This window comes from Pseudorca crassidens, chromosome 19 (genome assembly GCF_039906515.1).
Source record: "Pseudorca crassidens isolate mPseCra1 chromosome 19, mPseCra1.hap1, whole genome shotgun sequence".
NCBI classification, from domain to species: domain Eukaryota; kingdom Metazoa; phylum Chordata; class Mammalia; order Artiodactyla; family Delphinidae; genus Pseudorca; species Pseudorca crassidens.
Window position 1 is genome coordinate 37,885,030 of NC_090314.1, and position 19,677 is coordinate 37,904,706.

The 19,677-nt window shown below is 43.4% G+C and overlaps 1 protein-coding gene across 3 annotated transcripts in view; it reads left to right on the plus strand.

Moving 5' to 3' along the window:
• Positions 1-2,490: 2,490 nt before the first annotated feature.
• AATF (apoptosis antagonizing transcription factor) overlaps positions 2,491-19,677 on the plus strand; it is a 98,842-nt gene continuing 81,655 nt past the window's right edge. For all 3 annotated transcript variants that reach the window (XM_067717553.1, XM_067717554.1, XM_067717552.1), the window contains exons 1-4: positions 2,491-2,728; positions 3,744-3,935; positions 6,361-6,786; positions 7,244-7,381. In XM_067717553.1, the coding sequence (XP_067573654.1) occupies positions 2,638-2,728; positions 3,744-3,935; positions 6,361-6,786; positions 7,244-7,381 (847 nt within the window). In that variant the 5' untranslated portion in view covers positions 2,491-2,637. The remainder of the gene's footprint in view (positions 2,729-3,743; positions 3,936-6,360; positions 6,787-7,243; positions 7,382-19,677) is intronic.

Consider the following 19,677-nt stretch of genomic DNA (forward strand, 5'->3'; position numbering starts at 1 on the left):
TAAAGTGGGAACTGCTTTAGGGCTAGACAAGGTGGGGGAGGGCGATGCGTGGAGAGCCAGGACAGGCATTGGAAAGGGCCTGGGACCCTTGATAGTATGTGAGAAGAGAGAAAGGTAAGAACATGGTTTCCCTAAACTCTTGAAACTCCTGGTCACCTGAACAGACAGGAGATTGGGACAATGGGGGGGGGTGGTATCCAATGTCACCCCTGCCTATCCTCTGCTCTTCCTACATCTGTGTGCCACTTTGCAGCCCTTAGGCAGAGGGACCATGAACTGGGAGACCTTCTGACCTTCTCTGGAGAGGACTGTTCTTTTCGGAGCATGCTCGCATTTATTCCCATCCCCCTCCTCATCTCATCTGCTCACATCACAAGGGCAGTCAGGGTTTACATTTCTTCTAAGAGGTAGAGTTTTTGAAATAGCCCCTCCCATAGTCCACCGTCCATCTCCACTCCCACTCCCATCAGGAAAACCCTCCTCCCTTCTCAAGAAACTAGAATCAAGTAGGGAGGACCCCCCAGAGAGGGGATTTAGGAGGTTGCTGCCTCCTGCCTCCACATCTCTGAGCTGCATCTTAAGTCCTAGAACTCTTTCTTCTTTCCTCCACTCCTGGAGGCCCCTCCCTACTCTCAGGATGGGGTGAGAAAGCCAGGGAAGCATTTTGGGGGCCCTGGGTTGTGTGCAACAGCAGTAGAGTGGTCTTGATTTCTTCCTCAAAAGGCTTCCCAAGTCAGTAGGTGCCTGGACAGAGACAGAAGAGTAGGGAAGCAGGCATTTTCTGCCCAGAATTATCCAGCAGTGTCCTGTTTGCATGACAGCTAGAGGTGCTCTCTGCCTTGCCTCACCTCCCGGCTCCTTTTCTCCCCTTTCTTTACCCCAAGGCTAGGTTCCTAAGCCTTATTAGTGTCCCAAATAGGAAGGGAAGAGGACCGGGGGAGGTAGTTTCCTAAATGTGGGGTGAGGGAAACATTTTTGTCCTTCAAAGCCCGGGGCCATGCCTGTCCCAGTCCGTGGAGCCTGCTTTTACTCTGGAGGCCCCAGACGGCAGGCACCAGACTGCAATTACAGGGGATATGGTTTGTTTCGTTTTGTTTTTGTCTTAAAGCTGTTTTCGACTGAATTCTATTGCAGGTGGTAAAAAGCAGTTTTCTTTGCCTCAGTGCCTTGCCTACGGTGCCACCATCCTAGCTGGAGTGCTTTCCCTTCCCAGTGTCTGTGGGCATCTACCCTGAGGGCTTCCTGCCGCCACCTAGGAAGGGGACATGGAACAAGTGGTCTCTTGTTGCTCTTGACGCTGGGGACGCGTATGGAGACTAGGGAATTCAGGGACCCTCATGTCCCTTGGGTTCCACAGGAGACACTGGAGAACTGAGGGTTCCCCAGGCTGTTCAACTGTGGTATCCAACTGGCCTGGGCTGTTCCCAGGAAGGGCACAGGGCACCCCTGACCCTGTTTCCTGGATCCATTTGAGGCAGTGTCCGTTTAGGGGCTTCTAGGTCTTTACAGGTGACCTCAAACAGATACTGGAAGGATAGACCACTTTCTGCTCCCCTGATCATCCCTTTTTGCAGTTTCTGTTCACATGTTTGTCTGCCCCCCTAGGCTGATCACTGCCAGAAGAGAATCTAACTTACTCATCTTTGTATCTCATTTAGCAGTGCCTGCCACATAGCGGGTAGTCAGGGAATGCTTGATGAAGGAAAGAGCATATAAAGGGATTGTATTTTTCTATGTGCCTGGGTGCAGTTAAATTGATCCTATTGGGTCTTTATATTTTGAGTCTACCTGTGCCCCTCTAACTGCAGACCTGAGTTTTCCCGCATTTGTGCACTACTTTCAAGTGTCTGAGTATGCCCTCATCCTTGAACAGCAAGGATATCAATACCGATGGGTGTGCAGTAGAGTAATCCCCACTCCACCTCTTTTCCCTGCACAGACAAAGCTACTTGCAGAAGCTACAGAATCGATCTTTATTTACGCACAGCTATAGCGCTTGCTAATTCCTATTAATAAAAATGCCAGCAGTGCACCACACACTTACACATGCCCATCCCTCAGGCACGATTTCCAAATCGTGGCCATCGCGGGGCCAGAGGCATGCGCCCGGCCCCAGACTCCTCCAAATTGTGAAATGCCAAACCTTCTTTTGGTCCCAGTCTGTGCGTGCCCTAAAGCACACGTAAGCTTCGAGACGCTTACCCTTTACTCCTCCTCCTTCCCAAATCAGCCACCACGGGTCACGGTTACACTACACTTTATTTCTAAGCAAATCTCGGACAAATCTTGTGACATACTTTATACAAGAGGACACAAGCTGCACGCAAGGATGTCTCGGTTCCGGGCCAGCGGCAATGCCGTGCCCTTGCGCGCTCCCGCGCTGCCCAACACACCCCCTCGGCGCACGCGCACGCGCACACGCGACAGCCTTCCGGGCGCTTCCGCCTTCATCTTAGCAACGCACGTAGGGACGCAAGCCCCGCCCCCTCCCGGGAGCCTCCCGGAAGTTGCCGGCCGGGAGCAGGGTCCACGGCTCCGGGCGTCCCTGGGTGTGTTGGGGCTCAGTCTCTGGGCGAGAGGACTCGGAAGGGGGAGAGCGACATTCAGAAGCGCGGCGCAGGGCGAGACCTGGTGACCATGGCGGGGCCGCAGTCTTTAGCGCTGCGGCTGGAACAGTTGTTGAACCCGCGACCGCGCGAGGCGGATCCTGAGGCCGACCCGGAGGAGGGTGAGGCCTGTTGGGGGCAAGGCCACGTGCGGAGCCGTGGGCCGGGCCCAGTGCGGAGCCGGGCGGTTTGTGAGGGGCCGGCAGCTGGGCCTCGCCGCCTAGCCTACTCTCCTTCCCCTTGCGCAGAGGAAAACTGCTTCCCGGGAGGGTGGCCCCCGGGGCAGGGGAGGAGGGCTTCGGAATCCTTCGGACGCGCGTTCTAGATTTGGTGCTCGGGTGGGCGGAGCGTCCGGAGGACTCAGGCTTGGGTTAACTGTTGATCCAGTGCTGTTGCGGGCAGCCAGAGTCTGGTAGCAGGTTGGAGGTTATCTTTCAGGATGCCCTTACTGGCATTGCGTTAGAAATGAGAAGAAAAATTCTCATCTTTTTTTTAAAAAAACTCCGCCTGTCCCTGAGAACCTACTTGGAGGATGAAGGAAGAAGTAGGCTTCCATGGTGCCGTTTCAGCCTTTTCAGGCTTCAGCACACTTGCTTAGCGGCTGACGAATGATATTTATGATCTGTAAGCTGATGTTCAAGGTCTAGTTGGGAGTAATCCTCCTTTAGGCTTGAGTCAGAGAAGTGTGAGGAAGGGAGAATACGGAGGGATAAATGTGAGTGTTGGACCGTTTCTTAGGAATAATTAGTTGAGGGAACTGGGGCTGTTTAGCCAGGATACGCAAAAAAAAAAAAAAAAAAAAAAACTCCCTGAGGGATGGGCTGGAGTGGGATAGAACATGATGATGGCTGACTTAAAATATTTGAGCTGACTGTCACACATGGAAGAGGGATTAGACTAGTTTTCTATGATCCAAGGCATGGAAATATATCCTTCTAGTAGATGCAGAGAGTCAGGTTTCTGTAGCAGCAAGGTAGCAAGTGGTCTGCCTTGGGAGGTGATGAGGTTCCTGTTCTTGGAAGTTGGTGGGTATTTTGTAGAGGACGTTCAAGCGTGAATTTAAAGGGCTGAACAGGGTTACCATTAACGTATGTTCTAACCAGGAGATTCTGATTACTTTTCCCCCTCCCCCGACAGCCACTGCTGCCAAAGTGATTGACAGGTTTGATGAAGGGGAAGATGGGGAAGATGATTTCCTGGCGGTGGGTAGCATTAGAAAGCTGGCATCAGCCTCCCTCTTGGACACAGACAAGAGGTATTCTGGCAAGACCACCTCTAGAAGAGCTTGGAAGGCAGACCATTGGGAGCAGACTCTGCCAGGTTCATCTGGTGAGTAGACGTATTTCCATGGTACTCTTTCTTTCCTGATTTTTTGGGGTAAAATTTTTTTTTTTTTTGATGCTCTCTGCAGAACTAGTCCGGATGCCCCACTTACTGTCTTAGGAGAAACCACTGATTTGACATTAGAAAGGGCCCTTTGAAGTACTGAATTTCACTTGGTAAGGAATCTGAAGTCTGGAGCTATTAAGTAGCTGTACTCCTAATGTTTGCACTAATGGCTCACCCTAAAATGGAGTGAGAGAAAAGGCCTTGCATATTTGGATTTTGGAGAGGGCTATGTGTTGAAAAAGCATTGTGTCTGATGAGCACGCTACTCATGGATTTTGACCCTTTTCCTTTGGTTTGTCAAGCCTTGCATCGAGTCACTGGATAATATTAATTTGTGACACTCATTTTTTTGCCACTGTAGAAATTTCATAGTCTTTCCCTGTTCCCTGCAACAGTTAGGAGGATGTGAGCTTATAGTTCTAAAGATTGTGAGTTTCTCAGAGTGGAAGAAGGGGCGGGGTATGGTGATTATTGAGTGGATGCTATTTGCTTTCCTTTAGAGAGGTCAGAGGGACCATGTTGAGAATCCACAGATAATATAAAAGAAACAATCACTCATGCTGTGATATCCATGGTTTAGTCCCTGATACAGTCCTTGGGGCTCCCAGATGATAAGCTCATTTCATATTCTTTGCTTAGAGAATGATAAACAGACCAGTCCTGGGACCAGTATAATATTTATTGAGCTCTCACCATGTGTCAGGCACTATGGTAAGTCCTTTAAATTCTAAAAGCCTGGTACATAGTAAGTCCTCAGAAAATGTTAACCACCATATCATTACATGTATTATCTCATTTAATCCTCCCAACAGCCCTGTGAGGTTGGTACTGTTTATCCCCATTTTACAGATAAGGAAATTGAGGGGCACATTGGTTAAGTAACTTGCTCAAGGTCATATATCAAGTAAATGCAGGCTGGAACTCAAATAAGGCAGTCTGACTCTAAGATCTATACTTTAAACTACTACTCTGTGAATATTTCTTTATCTGAGAAATGGCATACATTTAAAGAACTTAAAGGATTATTTCACTTTACTATTTGGCACTTAGTTTCTGTATATATGTTTTTGACAGCCTTCTCTGTCTTGAGTTTATATATTGTTACTTAAAGAAGTACTTAAGAGATCATGTTTTCATAAAAATCTTTATGAAGAAAGTTGTTGGTAACAGGTCCCTGTATGATTATGCTTCCTGTGTTCTACCATGAAAGAGATTGGATAATCACTAAAGACCTGTAAGTGTCAGGATACCCCAAGCATAAGTAAAATCAGGAGCCATAACTAATATTCCATTTACTGAAGGATCAAGTTCAGACTCCTCCCCGTGGAAGACAAGACCCCTCCTGATTTGGTCCCTGAGCAACTCTCTGGCCTCATATCCCAGCATTCTGTACCCCAGTGCACTTTTGTGTGCTGGACCTTTGCATCTGCTGCTTTTCCTTTCCTTCCCTCTTTTCTGTCTGATGACCTGTTACTTATGCTTAATAAGTAAAACTATAATGTGTCCTTCACATGAAGCCATCTCTCACCCTTCTCTATACACTGTACTAATGCTTTTGTAATGTAGTTATTGGTTATGCATATCCACCACTCCTAGCAGACTGTGAACCCGCCCCCACAGATATTACATTCTGTTTGTCAGTCTCTAGTTTTTATCCATGGCTGGTTCATAATAGGTACTTAATAAGTGTTTAATAGGCATCACTAGGGTGACAGAGATTGTGCATTTGGGACAGTTAGTGATAAACTCTGTTTTTTCAGATGCAGGTTTGGAGAAACCAGTAATTCCCTCACACCAGATGAAATTTGACCATTTTTCAAGGTCCAGGTCAAAGGCTGCCTTTTTCTTATAACCTTGCTTAAATTCACTTGCTCCACAGCTAAAATCTCTTCCTTCTCTTGATTACCAAAACTTTGTCAAAGTGCTTTTAATTCTTCTCTGTATTATAGTTTTTATGGGTCTGTCTTTCCCACTAGAGCCTTTCAGTAGGATAGGACCCATGTTTTTTTTTGTTTGTTTGTTTTTGTTTGTTTATTTTTTTTTTGGCCGCGCCGTGTGGCACTCAGGATCTTAGTTCCGCAACCAGGGATCGAACCCGAGCCCCCTCCATTGGAAGCGCGGAGTCTTAACCACTGGACCGCCAGGGAAATCCCATAGGACCCATGTTTTATTCATTTTTGTTTCTCCCTTAGCATTTTAGAGATAGTAGATGTGTAATAAATATTTGTTGAGTTGCATTGAATACGGTAATACTTTTTTTTTTGGATAGGTGTCATGATACTTTAGTTAAAATGAAAGATATGGCCTAGTGTTTGTTTTAAGGTAACTTTTTTTTCTTTTTTTCCTTCTTCCCTCCCTTGTTTAGATAAAGAAATATCTGATGAGGAAGGGTCTGGAGATGGAGATTCAGAGGGTCTGGGCCTGGAGGAATCCGGTGAGGATGCCATGAGTGCTGAGGAACTGGAGTGTGCTGATGGTGACAGTAGCCTGGCCTGGAAAAAGAGGAGCAGAAGCCACTCCAGGAAGGCGTCGGGCTTCAGTGTCCAGAGCATCAGTGACTTTGAAAAGTTTACCGAGGGAATGGATGACCTCGGTAGCAGTGAGGACGAGGAAGACGAAGAGCAGGAGAGTGGTATGGAGGAAGGGGGTGGTGAGGAAGACTTTGAAGGTGAGAGTGAGGAAGACAAGGCCGAAGACAGGACCAGTGAGGACGACGGGGTGGTGATGACCTTCTCCGAGGTCAAAGTTTCCGAGGAAGTGGAGAAAGGCCAAGCTGTGAAGAACCAGATAGGTTTGTACACGGCTTGCTGTTTGCTTGTTTTGAGTGTCCACATTTGATCTCCTTTTTGTTTGTTTGTGGCTGTTTGCTGTCTCCTGTGTCCTTCCAATTAGTTGGTGACGTGCCCCACTTACCTAGAGGCCCAAAGCGCTGTTCCCCTGTGCTTGGCCTGCTGTTGCTTCACTCAGCTGCTTTGCTGGTTCTGCTCTAGTACTTCTGGCAGCTGTGGAAGGTTGAAGGGAAGGGCGGCGTCTCCTCTTGTTGGGCTGTAGCATTCTCTCTCTCATGTAGCAAGTCAATTTGCGTCCAGACACCGGATTTATTTCCTGTAATAAATAGAGTGTTTCCGTGGCATGAAGCTGATAAAGGCATGCTGCTTAGGGACTGCTTTGATTTCCAGTCCCTCCCCCTCTCCCTGCCCCAGGAAGATTTTATTAACTGAGGAATGGAATTCTTTTTTCTTTCTCAGCACTGTGGGACCAGCTCTTGGAAGGAAGGATAAAGCTACAAAAAGCTCTGCTGACCACCAATCAGCTTCCTCAACCAGATGTTTTCCCTATTTTCAAGGACAAAGGTGGCCCAGAATTTGCCAGCGCCTTGAAAAACAGTAAGAATACTTATCGCATATTGGGATGCTTAGAACCACTGGGGTTCATTGGGATATACTGGGATTGTATTCACAGCACCACAGAGTTGAGAAGACTTGGCTTTAGTCATAATATGGTATAAAATGGTGATTTTTAACTTAAAAAAAAATCGCAGTATAACCCTCTTATCAAATGAAGGCAACTTTGATCGAAACAGGTTGGGTGCTTGCGTCATGCCTGTTCCTCTTTTTTCCAGCCCTGCTCTCACTTTCCCCTCCCCCTCCTCTTGGCTTTCTGAGCTACTGCTTTAGTGCTCAGGGAAAAACCGCTGGCATAGAAGGAAAGGGAGACAGTGAATGACTAACCTCAGTTCGTTTAACTTGTATATCACGTGCTTAAAGGATGCCTTTCTTTGTTGGGTGGTTTCTAGAACAAAATGCTGAGATGACCTTACTCCTTTCTTCCTTTGGGTTACAGAGGGTGATGAAGGATGGTGACCGCAGAGGGAGGAAAAAGTTGTGAAAGAGAATTGCTGGGCTGTAAAGTCCAAGAATTTTAGAAGAGCAAAGGAATTTAGCAATTATTTGGCTCCCAACTCCCTCATTTTACAGAGGAGAGAGCCAAAGCCCAAAGAGAGTGAGTCGCCCAAAGTTAGAGAGCTCGATCATGCACGGCAGAGACAGCCTCCCCCAGCTTTTCTGCCTTACGATCTAGGGGCTGCCTCCTGGGTGCCCAGTGGCACCAGAGGACTGGGGCCGAGGAGAGAGATGCGGGGTGAGCGCACAGAGGCTGGAATCTCCATCCCTTACTTGCACGCTGAGACTTAGTGTTGTCATTTGCTCTTTCAAACTTGTTTTTATAATATCGTGGAGTTGGCCTGAGAAAGGGGCCTGAGGAGGACATCAGTCTGATTTGGCTCTGCCTCTTGGTTAGGATCACCTTAAACCACTTAAGATAAATGGGTAGGATTTCTAGGGTAAGGAATTGTGTGAACCTCTCTTGACGGGGACTGCTTGGTTTAATTAGGAATTACTTCCCAAGGGCCGGTCTTTAGATTGTGTGTCTTGACACACTTGAAGTCAGGAACCCTGCAGTTACTGTGAGCGTGGGTCTTTTGTAGCCCCTCCTCCAGCTCTTCCCCGCTTCCTCCCTCAAATAAATGGTAGCTTGGTGGTTTTCAGCATTTTTGAGATTTTGGGGGCACTTCTCTGCTATTTTTAACGCCCTAGTGCCCTGATTTCCGGTATGCCTTTGGAATGAGACCTAGACCAAGACTACTCTAGATTAAATGTCTTAAATGTTTCACAATAAGGCCTTTTCCACTTTGTTACTCATTACTCTTCTTGCTTGAGCCAACCCTGTCCCCGCTTTTTTGGGGGTTCATCTCAAAATGTAGATATTTTAAGGTTTTATCAGTGCTCGGTATAAGGGATGCATTCTTACTCTTGGATACAGTTTAGTTATTTAGCTGTTTTAATGTTATTTAACTTTTATTTTGCAACAGTTCCGATCATTTTAAACACTTAAAAAAGAAACATTTTTATTTTATTTTTTTGACCGTGCCATGTGGCATGTGGGATCTTAGTTCTCCCACCAGGGATCTAACCCACGTGTCCTGCATTGGGAGCGCTGTGCCTTAACCACTGGACCGCCAGGGAATTCCCCCATCTCTTTTTGTACTTAACCAATTGCCTCTTTGCCTCGTTGATGAATTCCAGTTAATCTGACAGATGTCTCCTAATCTGACTAGGTGGGTTGCAGCGGAAGAGGGAGAAGAAAGGAATGTTTATTTGGTATCACATATTCTAAGGTGGGAGGGTGGAGAGTTTTCTTTTTTTTTGAGATTTTTATTGGAGTATAGTTCATTTACAATGTTGTGTTAGTTTCAGGTGTACAGCAAAGTGAATCAGTTATACATATATCCATTCTTTTTTAGATTCTTTTTCCACATAGGCCATTGTGGAATTGAGTATTGAGTAGAGTTCCCTGTGCTATACAGTAGGTCCTTATTAGTTATCTAGGAGCGTTTTCTGGTTACCAGAATTTCTATGCATCTGAAGGGTAGCTAATTCTTGTTTCTACCTTTATGACAATATGATATAATATGTTGTGTATTTCCCTATCTTGGTGAGCAGAGTTTAAGAAAAACTTCTTGGTTACGTTACTGTGGATGAACAATTTATACTATGTTATATAGCTGGTGTGGAACATAGGCTGAATTTGTACTGACCCCAGAACAAACACTGGAACTTAATTTCTTTAATTAAATCTCTTTTCAGTGTGGTTGGTCTTACAGTAAGGTCAGACTGCCTGGGTTTAGATTCCATCTCAGCAGTGGATTAGCTGAGTGACCTGGAGCAAGTTACTTAACTTCACAGTAAGATGGGGATAATATGATTGTGAAGATTAAAGGACGTAATCGATATAAAGCATTAGCACAGTGTCTGGCACACTGCACACCACAAATGTTACGTACATGTGTTCTCCTCTTCTGCAGAAAGAGGCATTTGGCAGTGTTCAGCCCTGTGAATGACGGTCGTCACTGTAACTAACCACCGTTCCCACTGTCTCCAGTGTTTTTTGACTTTTTGTTAGTGTTCAGATTCCCTATATAATTTAAATTAACCATTTGTTCTGGAAAACGGATAGTGTTATATTCTTTTATTATTATTATTTTAAAATAAATTTATTTGTTGACTTTTGGCTGCATTGGATCTTCATTGCTGTGCGCAGGCTTTCTTTAGTTGTGTTGAGCGGGGGCTACTCTTCATTGTGGTGCGCAGGCTTCTCGTTGCGGAGCATGGGCTCTAGGCATGTGGGCTTCAGTAGTTGTGGCATGCAGGCTCAGTAGTTGTGGCTCGCGGGCTCTAGAGCGCAGGCTCAGTAGTTGTGGTGCACGGGCTTAGTTGCTCCACGGGATGTGGGATCTTCCCGGACTAGGGCTCGCACCCGTGTCCTCTGCATTGGCAGGCGGATTCTCAACGACTGCGCCACCAGGGAAGCCCAGTAGTGTTATATTCTAGTGTAATACTTAGAATTCAGCTTTGGCCTCTATGACTGTGAGAAGGTGATCAGAGATTTCCTTATTGCCAGACCCAGCTGCTGCCTCCGTGAAGCTTTCAACCTTTCCTTGAAATTTTTCCCTTAGATTTTGGCGCTACTGCATGTGATGTGTGGGTTCTCCTGCTTTTCTGACTCCTCTTTTATCCTCTCAGTGTCAGTTTCACTGCATTTAAGATCCTGTTCTCAGGCTGTGTTTTCTTGGCATATTCTCTCCTTGGCTCTGTCATTTACTCTCATAGTCCTAACAGTAGCCTCTAGAACAGAGCAGACTTCCAGCTGTATTTCAGCCACAGTTAAGTCCCGAGCAGCATGCCTTTGTACCCTAAGCACCTTAAACTCTACTTTTCAGAAACTAAACAAATATCTCCTTTCTTCCCCAACACACTTAGTCCCCAAATCACCCTGATACTACATGTTGGATACCTCTCGATGTGAAATAATTTCAGAGGCATTTTTTGATATTTTAGTAGTTGCATAAGTGGTAAGTCATGAAGTAACCTTAGCAAAATTAAGGGATTTTCCATGCACAAAACCATTCCTCTGAAGAGGTTAGCTTTTTCCTCTCTGATTTTCTTTTAAAAACTTCTGTAGCGTTAGGAGGCAGTTCTTTTATGTTGGTAGCAGCAGTATATAAGGAAAAAGCCATGTTATTTAAGGAAACCTCAGCATGAGTTGTTTAAAACTTTTCATTATGGAATATATCAAACCTATATAAAAGTAGAGAGAATTGGATAGTGAACCCATATACCTTTACCAGCTAAACACTTATCAAGTCACGGCGTATCTTATTTCATCTACTTATACTAACTCACCCCCTACTTCTGCTTTATTTTGAAGCAAACACCAGACATTCTATCATTTTATCAGTAAATCAGCATGGATCTCTAAGAGAAAAGCATTTAAAAAAAAATCACAATATCATCCCACACAAAAACACTAATAGTGATTTCTTAATAAACATAACTGGTTTGAATGGATGGGGAACTGAGGGAGCATTCCTGTAACAGGCGCTCTCTATTGTCTTTTCAGAGTTTGCGCTATAGCTTTAAATGAAATGATTAAAGGAAAGCCAAACTTCAGCCATAATAAGTTGACCTTTTAGTGAAGTGCATGTTATTAATGTATTTAATGAGATGCAGTACAGATTGCAGTGAGCACCATGTTTCATTATAGGTCTAAAATGCAATATCATTGAAGACCTTTAATAGAAACAATGGTTGACATTTTGATATTTCCTATAAGCAAAATCCCCCCAAGAACACAGTATAATGTAATATAAATATAGAGGAAGTGTTGAGATTTTTTACTTGCTTAAGAGTATAAACACAAATTCCACTATTAAGAAGTTACGTTTTGTTTGTGCCCGCCCCCCATCTTCCCACTTCTAGTTCGAGTTCACCCTCTCATCCCTCTGTGGCCCTTCCCCCAGCCCCTCAACTATTTTGACTTGAATAGACTAAAAATTTTAATGCCAATTTGACCACAGCACTAATACACACCTTAAAGAACAACTTTTAAAATTTTGAGTAAGTCATGGCAATCGGAATCTTGATAGATAATGTTTCTGTTTTGTTTTTTAAATTTTATTTATTTTTAAGTAGGCAGTGTATTCACATGGCTCAAAATTCAAAAGATGCTAATGACTCTGCAGAGAAAATCCTCCTTCCCACCCCGTACCCCTGCTACCCAGTCCCCTATCCCATAGGCAACCAATATTGTCAGGGAAATTCCCCCTTTATTATTACTTAGTTGCCTTAGGTGACAAATCCATGAACATCTATTTCAGTGTTAGCTCGATTAACGCTTTGTGGGTTCATGACAGAGTTCTCACAAATGATCTGTAGAACCCTGGAATATCCGTAATTACTTGGGATAGGTTTAAGTATTGCTTGGGACGAAGGCACTTGCAAGCTTCTCCAAGTGTAGCATTGTGTAGGATTAAGGACTCTTATTACTGTAGACTTCATCTAGCCAGGATGGTGTGAGGAAGATTGATCTTTTTGTTTCAGCTGATGGCTATTATTTTTTTAAATAGCTTTACTCTTCTAATTATAAAATCATGTCATGCTTACTTCAGAAATTCAGAAAATACATAAGAGCATAAAGAAGAAAATAAGGATTACCTGTAATCTTACTACCCAGAGGTAACCAACAGTTGTCATTTTGATGAATATCCTTTCAGACCTTTTTCTGTGTTTACACACACATACACACACACACTTTTTTAAACAAACATGGACTCTTACAAGTATGTACTATTTTGTAAGCTTATTTTTTTCTACTTAACATATTTCATGTCAGTATATTTAGATGTACGTCAGCATTTTCAGTGGCTACAGAATATTCCATTTTATTGATTTACTGCAGTTTATTTAGCCAATCTGTATTGATGGATACTCAGGTTTATTTCAGCCTTTCACTTTTATAAAGCATGCTTTGATAAACACTCTTGTACATACATATTCGAGCATTTTGCCTAAAAGTAGCACTGTCCAGTATAAATATGGTTCAAGTCACATACGAATTTTAAATTTCCTAGTAATCAAATTTTTAGAAAATTGTAAAAAGAAACAGGTAAAATTAATTTTTGTAACATATTTTACTTAATGCAGTATATAAGAAATATTAAAAGTTTAACATATAGTCAATATTTAAATACTAATGAGATATCTTATGTATGTTTTTTCATGTCAAGTCTTTGAAATCCAGAGTGTATTCTACATTTACAGTTCATCTCGATTTGGGCTAACCACATTTCGAGTCCTCAGTAGCCACATGTGACTAGTGGATACTGAATTGGACAGCACAGATCTACGTTCCTGGAAATTCAGTTGCTGGGACAAAGGGATCGTACTTTTGTTTCTTTTTTAAGCCTTTTGGAAGATACTGCCAAGTTGGCCCTTAGAAGAATTATAACCATTTAATTCTCATCTGTAGCAGTTGTTTTCCTGGACTCCCACCACAGAGTATTATTGATCCTCTTATTTTTCCTAAACTGTAGGTGAGAAATGAAGGCAATCATTTCTTGATAACTTTCTGTTTGATATTTACATAATACCTCTTGACTTAGCTTTGAAATCTATGCTGTGTTTGGTCAGCTTTGAAATCTATGCTATGTTTGGTCTGTTTCTTAGAGAATGAGTTCTATGTAGGAAGACTTTTGGTCCCTGTTGAGCTACTACCTAATTTGTCCAACGTGGTTAATTAGGCATTTATACTATGTAGAAAGTAAAGTAGGGTCAACAGAGCAAGTGCTTTTCCAAAGCAACTGAGTGGGGGACCCAGGAGGAGAGTGTCAGATTCTTTCACCCACTCTGAAAAGATGGGCCCTAGATGGCTCGCAGAGCTGTGGAAGCTTGAAAACTACCGCAGCCAATCTCATCAGAACATTTGTTTTATTGTTTTGGGTTTCTTAGGAATTAAGGTTGTCTTCAGGCCTGAAACAATCTTTAATTGTGATGAGTTACATAAGGAAGCAACCCGGACTTGTAGTAGTACTAGTAGTAGGCAGTAGTAGTAGTAGGTAGTACTAGTAGTAAGTAGTAGTCGTCATCATCGTCGTAGTGGTAGTAGTAACATATGTAGTAGGATTGCCCTATCCGCTGGATTCACAGTGAAGTCATACACATCAGTGTATGTTGGAGTCTCTTTATATGGACATTTTATGAACTCACCTTTAACCATATATGCCTGACCAAAAGAAAAAGAGGGAGAGAGAAACAGCTTAAGTAGCGCCAGTGATTCTGCCTGCCATCTTTTTCAGTGTGCTCATGCCCTGGAGTAAGCATGGGTGGCAGGTGGAATCTGTGGCTGCCGTAGTTATTCTTTGTTCCGGGTACCTCTCCAGTGAGCATCTCGTCAGACAGACTGCGAATCTAGTGGTTACAGTTACAGCCTGCAGTCTTTGTCCAGCACGGTCCCCAAATGTAATCATCTTGTGTTTAATCGACGAAGTGGCTGTAGTGTTTGAGGGGAGAAACTGACCGTGTTGAACTGGCACGGAGACTGTGGTGCTGTACTTTCTGGGCAATTTTCGGGATTTTTAAAGCAGTTTTGTGAGAACTTGATTTTTGCTTTATGCTCAGGCTTTAGAACCTGACCACTGCAAAAAGATGCTACTCTATTATTGTTATTTGTGTCTTAACACTTATTCTTAAATCAATTTATTAAAATTATACATGAATATGATAAATAATACAGAAGCATTCAGGAAGACAACAGTCCTTTGCCTTACTTTCAGTCTCATTTTATTTCGTTTTCCTTTTATAATTTTAAATAATTTGTTTAGATCTCTATTTCTTGATTTCTTTATCCTCTGGTATGAAAGATGAGAATGCTACTGACAGGTTAAGATGAAGACTGAGTAGTGACCATTTCATTTAGCAACATGGTGGCCATCCTCTACCTTGATGAGCAGTTTTGGTAGGGTGGGAGGGATGCAGGCTTGACTGGGATGGGTTTGTGAGAGGACGGGAAAAAGGGATCTGAGGTAGTGAGTATAGCCAACTCTTTCTAGGAATGTTACTTTAGAAGGGAGCAGAGAAATGGGAGGTTAGATGGAGAAGGATGTGGAGTCAAGAGAAGTGTTTTGTTTTTGAGATGGGAGCAATAACAGCATGTTTGTATGTTGGCAAGAATGATGCAGCAGAAGGGAAATTGATGGTGATGGGGGTGGATATCTGTAGCAATGTCCTTGAGGAGGTATGTGAGATGGGACTAGGGCATCCTTAGGGAATGGTGACGTTTGATAGTGGGGACAGTTTAATCGTAGTGACAGGTGGGAAGACAGTATGTGAGTAGACACAGATAGGTAGGAGTCTCTGAAAATTCTCTTTTCATCGTTCTGTTTTCTTTGAAATAGAAACCAAGGTCATAAATTGTGAATGAGGAGTAAGGAAGGAGGTGGTAGAAATTTGGGAGGAAGAGGTATGAGGTAGTCATTCCATTCTTCTTCCACTACGTTTTTACATTCTGCCCTGCAACTGCAACCAAGATTCCCATACTCTATCCATATGTTGACCCTGGGAGTTGAAAACCAGTCAACTGCATTTACAGTGTATTATTATCATGTAAATAAGGGTGTAATACCAGGGCAGGGAGGGACTGGAAAATGCCTTTTTCTTTCCTGTGTGTTCAGAGGCCTGTCTGTAGGAGTATGTTCCTAGTTCAGTACAAGTGCCTAGTTCCTAGTTCAAGTAGATTTTTTATAACCCTCCATCGGTTGCTTAAAATCATGCTGTATTTTAGTTTGCTTCAGATTTGTTTTTTTCTTCTTTTTATTTTTTTGTGTTTTTTTTTTCTTTTTTGTTTTTTGCTTCACATTTGAACTGTTTATCTATTATATCATTTTTTTCCTAGGTCTCTAGATATTCTTTTCTTCCCCTGATGGCTCAGTTTTATCATCTCAATCCTTCTTCCCCCAAACTTTAAATCATGCGGTCTCTCCTCTTACATTCTCCCGGTTTGAGTGGGTTGTTCTCTGGGTCTGGCGCACTGGGTCCTCCTGGGACTTCCTTTCCTTGCTCTTCTAGGGTGGAGCTGTGTTCTGGCTCTTCCTGTATCTCAGTTTGTCAGTTTGGTGCCAAACATGGATGGGGAGTAAATGATCTGATTTTTTGCAGATTTAAAAATGCTCTGCCTCATTTGTCATTGATATCAATATATTCTTCATGGATTGGGTATAAATTTCTGGGTTGAAAATTACTTTCGCTCAGAACTTGAAAGTACTGCCCTGTATTAGTTTCCTATTGTTTTTTTAAAAATATTTAATTATTTATTTATTTATTTTGGCTGCACTAGGTCTTAGTTGCAGCATGCGGGATCTTTAGTTGTGGCATGCGAACTGTTAGTTGCGGCATGCATGCAGGATCTAGTTCCCCAACCAGGGGTTGAACCCGGGTCGCCTGCATTGGGAGCTTTGGAGTCTTACCCACTGGACCTCCAGGGAAGTCCCAGTTTCCAATTGTTACTACAACAAATTACCACAAACTTGGTGGCTTAAAACAGCAGAACTTTATTGTCTCACAGTTCTGGAGGCTAGAAATCCTAAAATCCAGGTGGTCAGCAGGGCTGTGCTCCTTCCAGAGACTCTGGGGGAGCATCTGTTTCCTTGCTTTTTCCAGCTTCTCGAGGCTGCCTGCATTCCTTGGCTCATGGCTCTTTTCCATCTTCAAAACCAGCAATCCCATCACACCAAGTGTTCCTTTTCTGACTGACCCTGTCGCCTCTCTCTTGTAAGGACTTCCTGTTTACATTGGGCCCACCTGGCTAACTCAGGATCCTCTCCCCATTGCAGAGCCTTAACTTAATCACACCTGTGAAGAAGTCCTTTTGCCTTGTAAAGTAAGGTATTCACAGGTTCTGGGGATTAGAATGGCATGTGGACCTCTTTGGGGACCATTGTTCAGCCTTCCACATGCCCTATTGTCTTCTGTCATCCAGATGTTGTCCAAGGTGGTTGCTGGTTTGAGTCTCATTCCTTTGTAGGTGACTTGTTTTTGTTCTCTGGAAATGTTTGGGATCTTCTGTTTATTCTTGGTTTTCTGAAATTGCCCGAAGCTATGTCTAGGTATGGGTCCTTTATTATTCATTGTGTTGAGTACTTACTGGGCCCTTTTAATCTTAAGATTGTGTGGTCTTTCAGTTTTGGGAAGATCTCTTCTAATATTTCTTTGCTAATTTCCTTCTCTCCATCATCTCTGCTCTCTTTTAGGTATTAAACTGGATTAGTGTTGTTTTTTCTCTGACATGTTCCATCTTTCTGTGATTTTCTGTATCTGTGTTCAGAAAAATTTTGAGTTTAATTTCCTAGTTCTTTTTTTTTTTTTTGTGGTACGCGGGCCTCTCACTGTTGTGGCCTCTCCCGTTGCGGAGCACAGGCTCTGGGGACACGCAGGCTCAGCGGCTGTGGCTCATGGACTCAGCCGCTCCGTGGCATGTGGGATCTTCCCGGACCCGGGCACGAACCCGTGTCCCCTGCATCAGCAGGCGGACTCTCAACCACTGCGCCACCAGGGAAGCCCGCAATCATATTTTTAATCTCTAAAAGATCTTTTGTTTTCTGAGTGTTCCTTTTCTATATAATTAATATACTTAGAGTATATTATGTACATTTAAAGTTCTTTTGCTTTTGTTTTATATTCACTTTAGTTCTTAGAAGTATCCCTATCTCCACCAGCTTTTGTTTACTCTGGACTTTTTTCCTCTCTTTTACATTTTTATCCAAGTTTAAACATGTATACAGTTTTTCTTTTGTTTTTTTTTTTTGCGTTACGCGGGCCTCTCACTGTTGTGGCCTCTCCCATTGCGGAGCACAGGCTCCGGACGCGCAGGCTCAGCGGCCATGGCTCACGGGCCCAGCCGCTCTGCGGCATGTGGGATCTTCCCGGACCGGGGCACGAACCCGTGTCCCCTGCATCGGCAGGCGGACTCTCAACCACTGCGCCACCAGGGAAGCACACATGTATACAATTTAAAGAGTCAAATAATTCTACAGAGCTTGTTATGAAAACTAGTGTATGCTGACTGTACACTCCACTACCTTGCCATACATAACCCACTCTCCTAAAGCAACAATTATATTTTAAATTATTACTATTATTTTTTGAATTCATGAATTTATCTCTGTATCTCTAAGTGACATGTTTCATTTCTACTATATTTTTCAGTTTTAGGCATTATTTATTGACTCCTCATTATGAAAATGAGGATTTAGCCCTTGTTCCTGCTACACTCATGCACACTTTCTGTCCCTTCCTGGTTATATTGTAATTTGGTTAGATCAGTAGTCAGTGTTTACATTATTATGTCTGTGTAAACACTGTTCACAGCTCAGCCGGGTAATATATATGCCATGATTATTTTTCCTTTCTCACACATCGTTTTGTTTTCTAGAGTTAATAACTGTTACTTTTTTGTTTATTTTGTTTTCTATGCTGTAATTCAAGCCTGAACTTTTCTCTAGTTGTCTAAATCTCCCCTCAAGATAATCAGTTGCATCAGCTCTTCTGCCAGCTTACCTTCCTAAAGAAGTCTCTCCCAGAACTTTTTTTTTAAAAAAATTATTTATTTATTTATGACTGCGTTGGGTCTTCGTTGCTGCGCGTGAGCTTTCTCTAGTTGTGGCAAGCGGGGGCTACTCTTCATTGTGGTGCACGGGCTTCTCATGGCGGTGGCTTCTCTTGTTGCGGAGCACGGGCTCTAGGTGCGTGGGCTTCAGTAGTTGTGGCACACAGGCTCAGTACTTGTGGCTCGTGGGCTCTAGAGCACAGGCTTCAGTAGTTGTGGCGCACAGGCTTAGTTGCTCCGCGGCATGTGGGATCTTCCCGGACCAGGGCTTGAACCTGTGTCCCCTGCATTGGCAGGTGGATTCTTAACCACTGTGCCACCAGGGAAGCCCCGTCTCCCAGAACCTTTTGGCCTGCTCTAATCTGGACTGTTAACCCTTCTCTGGTGCCCAGCCGTCATGCTGGGATCTCCCTGCACCACCATCCTAGGGTTTACCTTCACTTCCCACTTGTGTGGATCTCCTTGTCAGGATCTTTCTTGGCTTATTCCCTTATTTTGGTGAAGCACACCCTCTAATAGCTTGCTGAGGAAGGATGCATGAGAGGGAAACTTTTTTAGACCTTGATTGTCTGAAAGTACCTTTACTCTATCATCACAATTGATTGACTCGCCGACTGTGTATAAAAGTCTATAGAATATTCCTTTGCTTTCCACCTTCTGAAGTTGCTGTTGGTGAGTCAGAAGCCATTCTGATCCCTGATCTTAATGTTTTTTCCTCCCTGTTTTGAATTCTTTGTCCAAAGAATTCTGGAATTTCATGATGCTGCACCTTGTTGTGGATGTGTTTCATCATTGTGCAGAGTGTCTGCAGGCCTTTTCAGGCTGGAGACTCGTATCTTTCAGTCCTCGGAAATTTTCTTGAAATTATTTTGTTAGTGATTTTTCTACTCTCTCTTTTCTCTTCTTTTTCTGCAAGGCCTATCATTTGGTGTTAGACTTTTCGTCTGATTTTCTTCTTTTTTTTTCTCTTCAGTTTTCCAGTTCTTTGTCTTTTTTTTCTTTTCTCTCCCCCCCCGCCACCACTTCCTAAGACATTTCCTCAGCTTTATTTTCTCATCTGTTGAGTATTTTTATTTCTTGTCATACATTTTATTTCTCTGGGGATATACCTGGTGTATATATGTATGTATAGTCTTAAGAGTTCTTCCTGAGTAGTCTGTTTCCTCCACGCTGCTTTCTTTTCTTT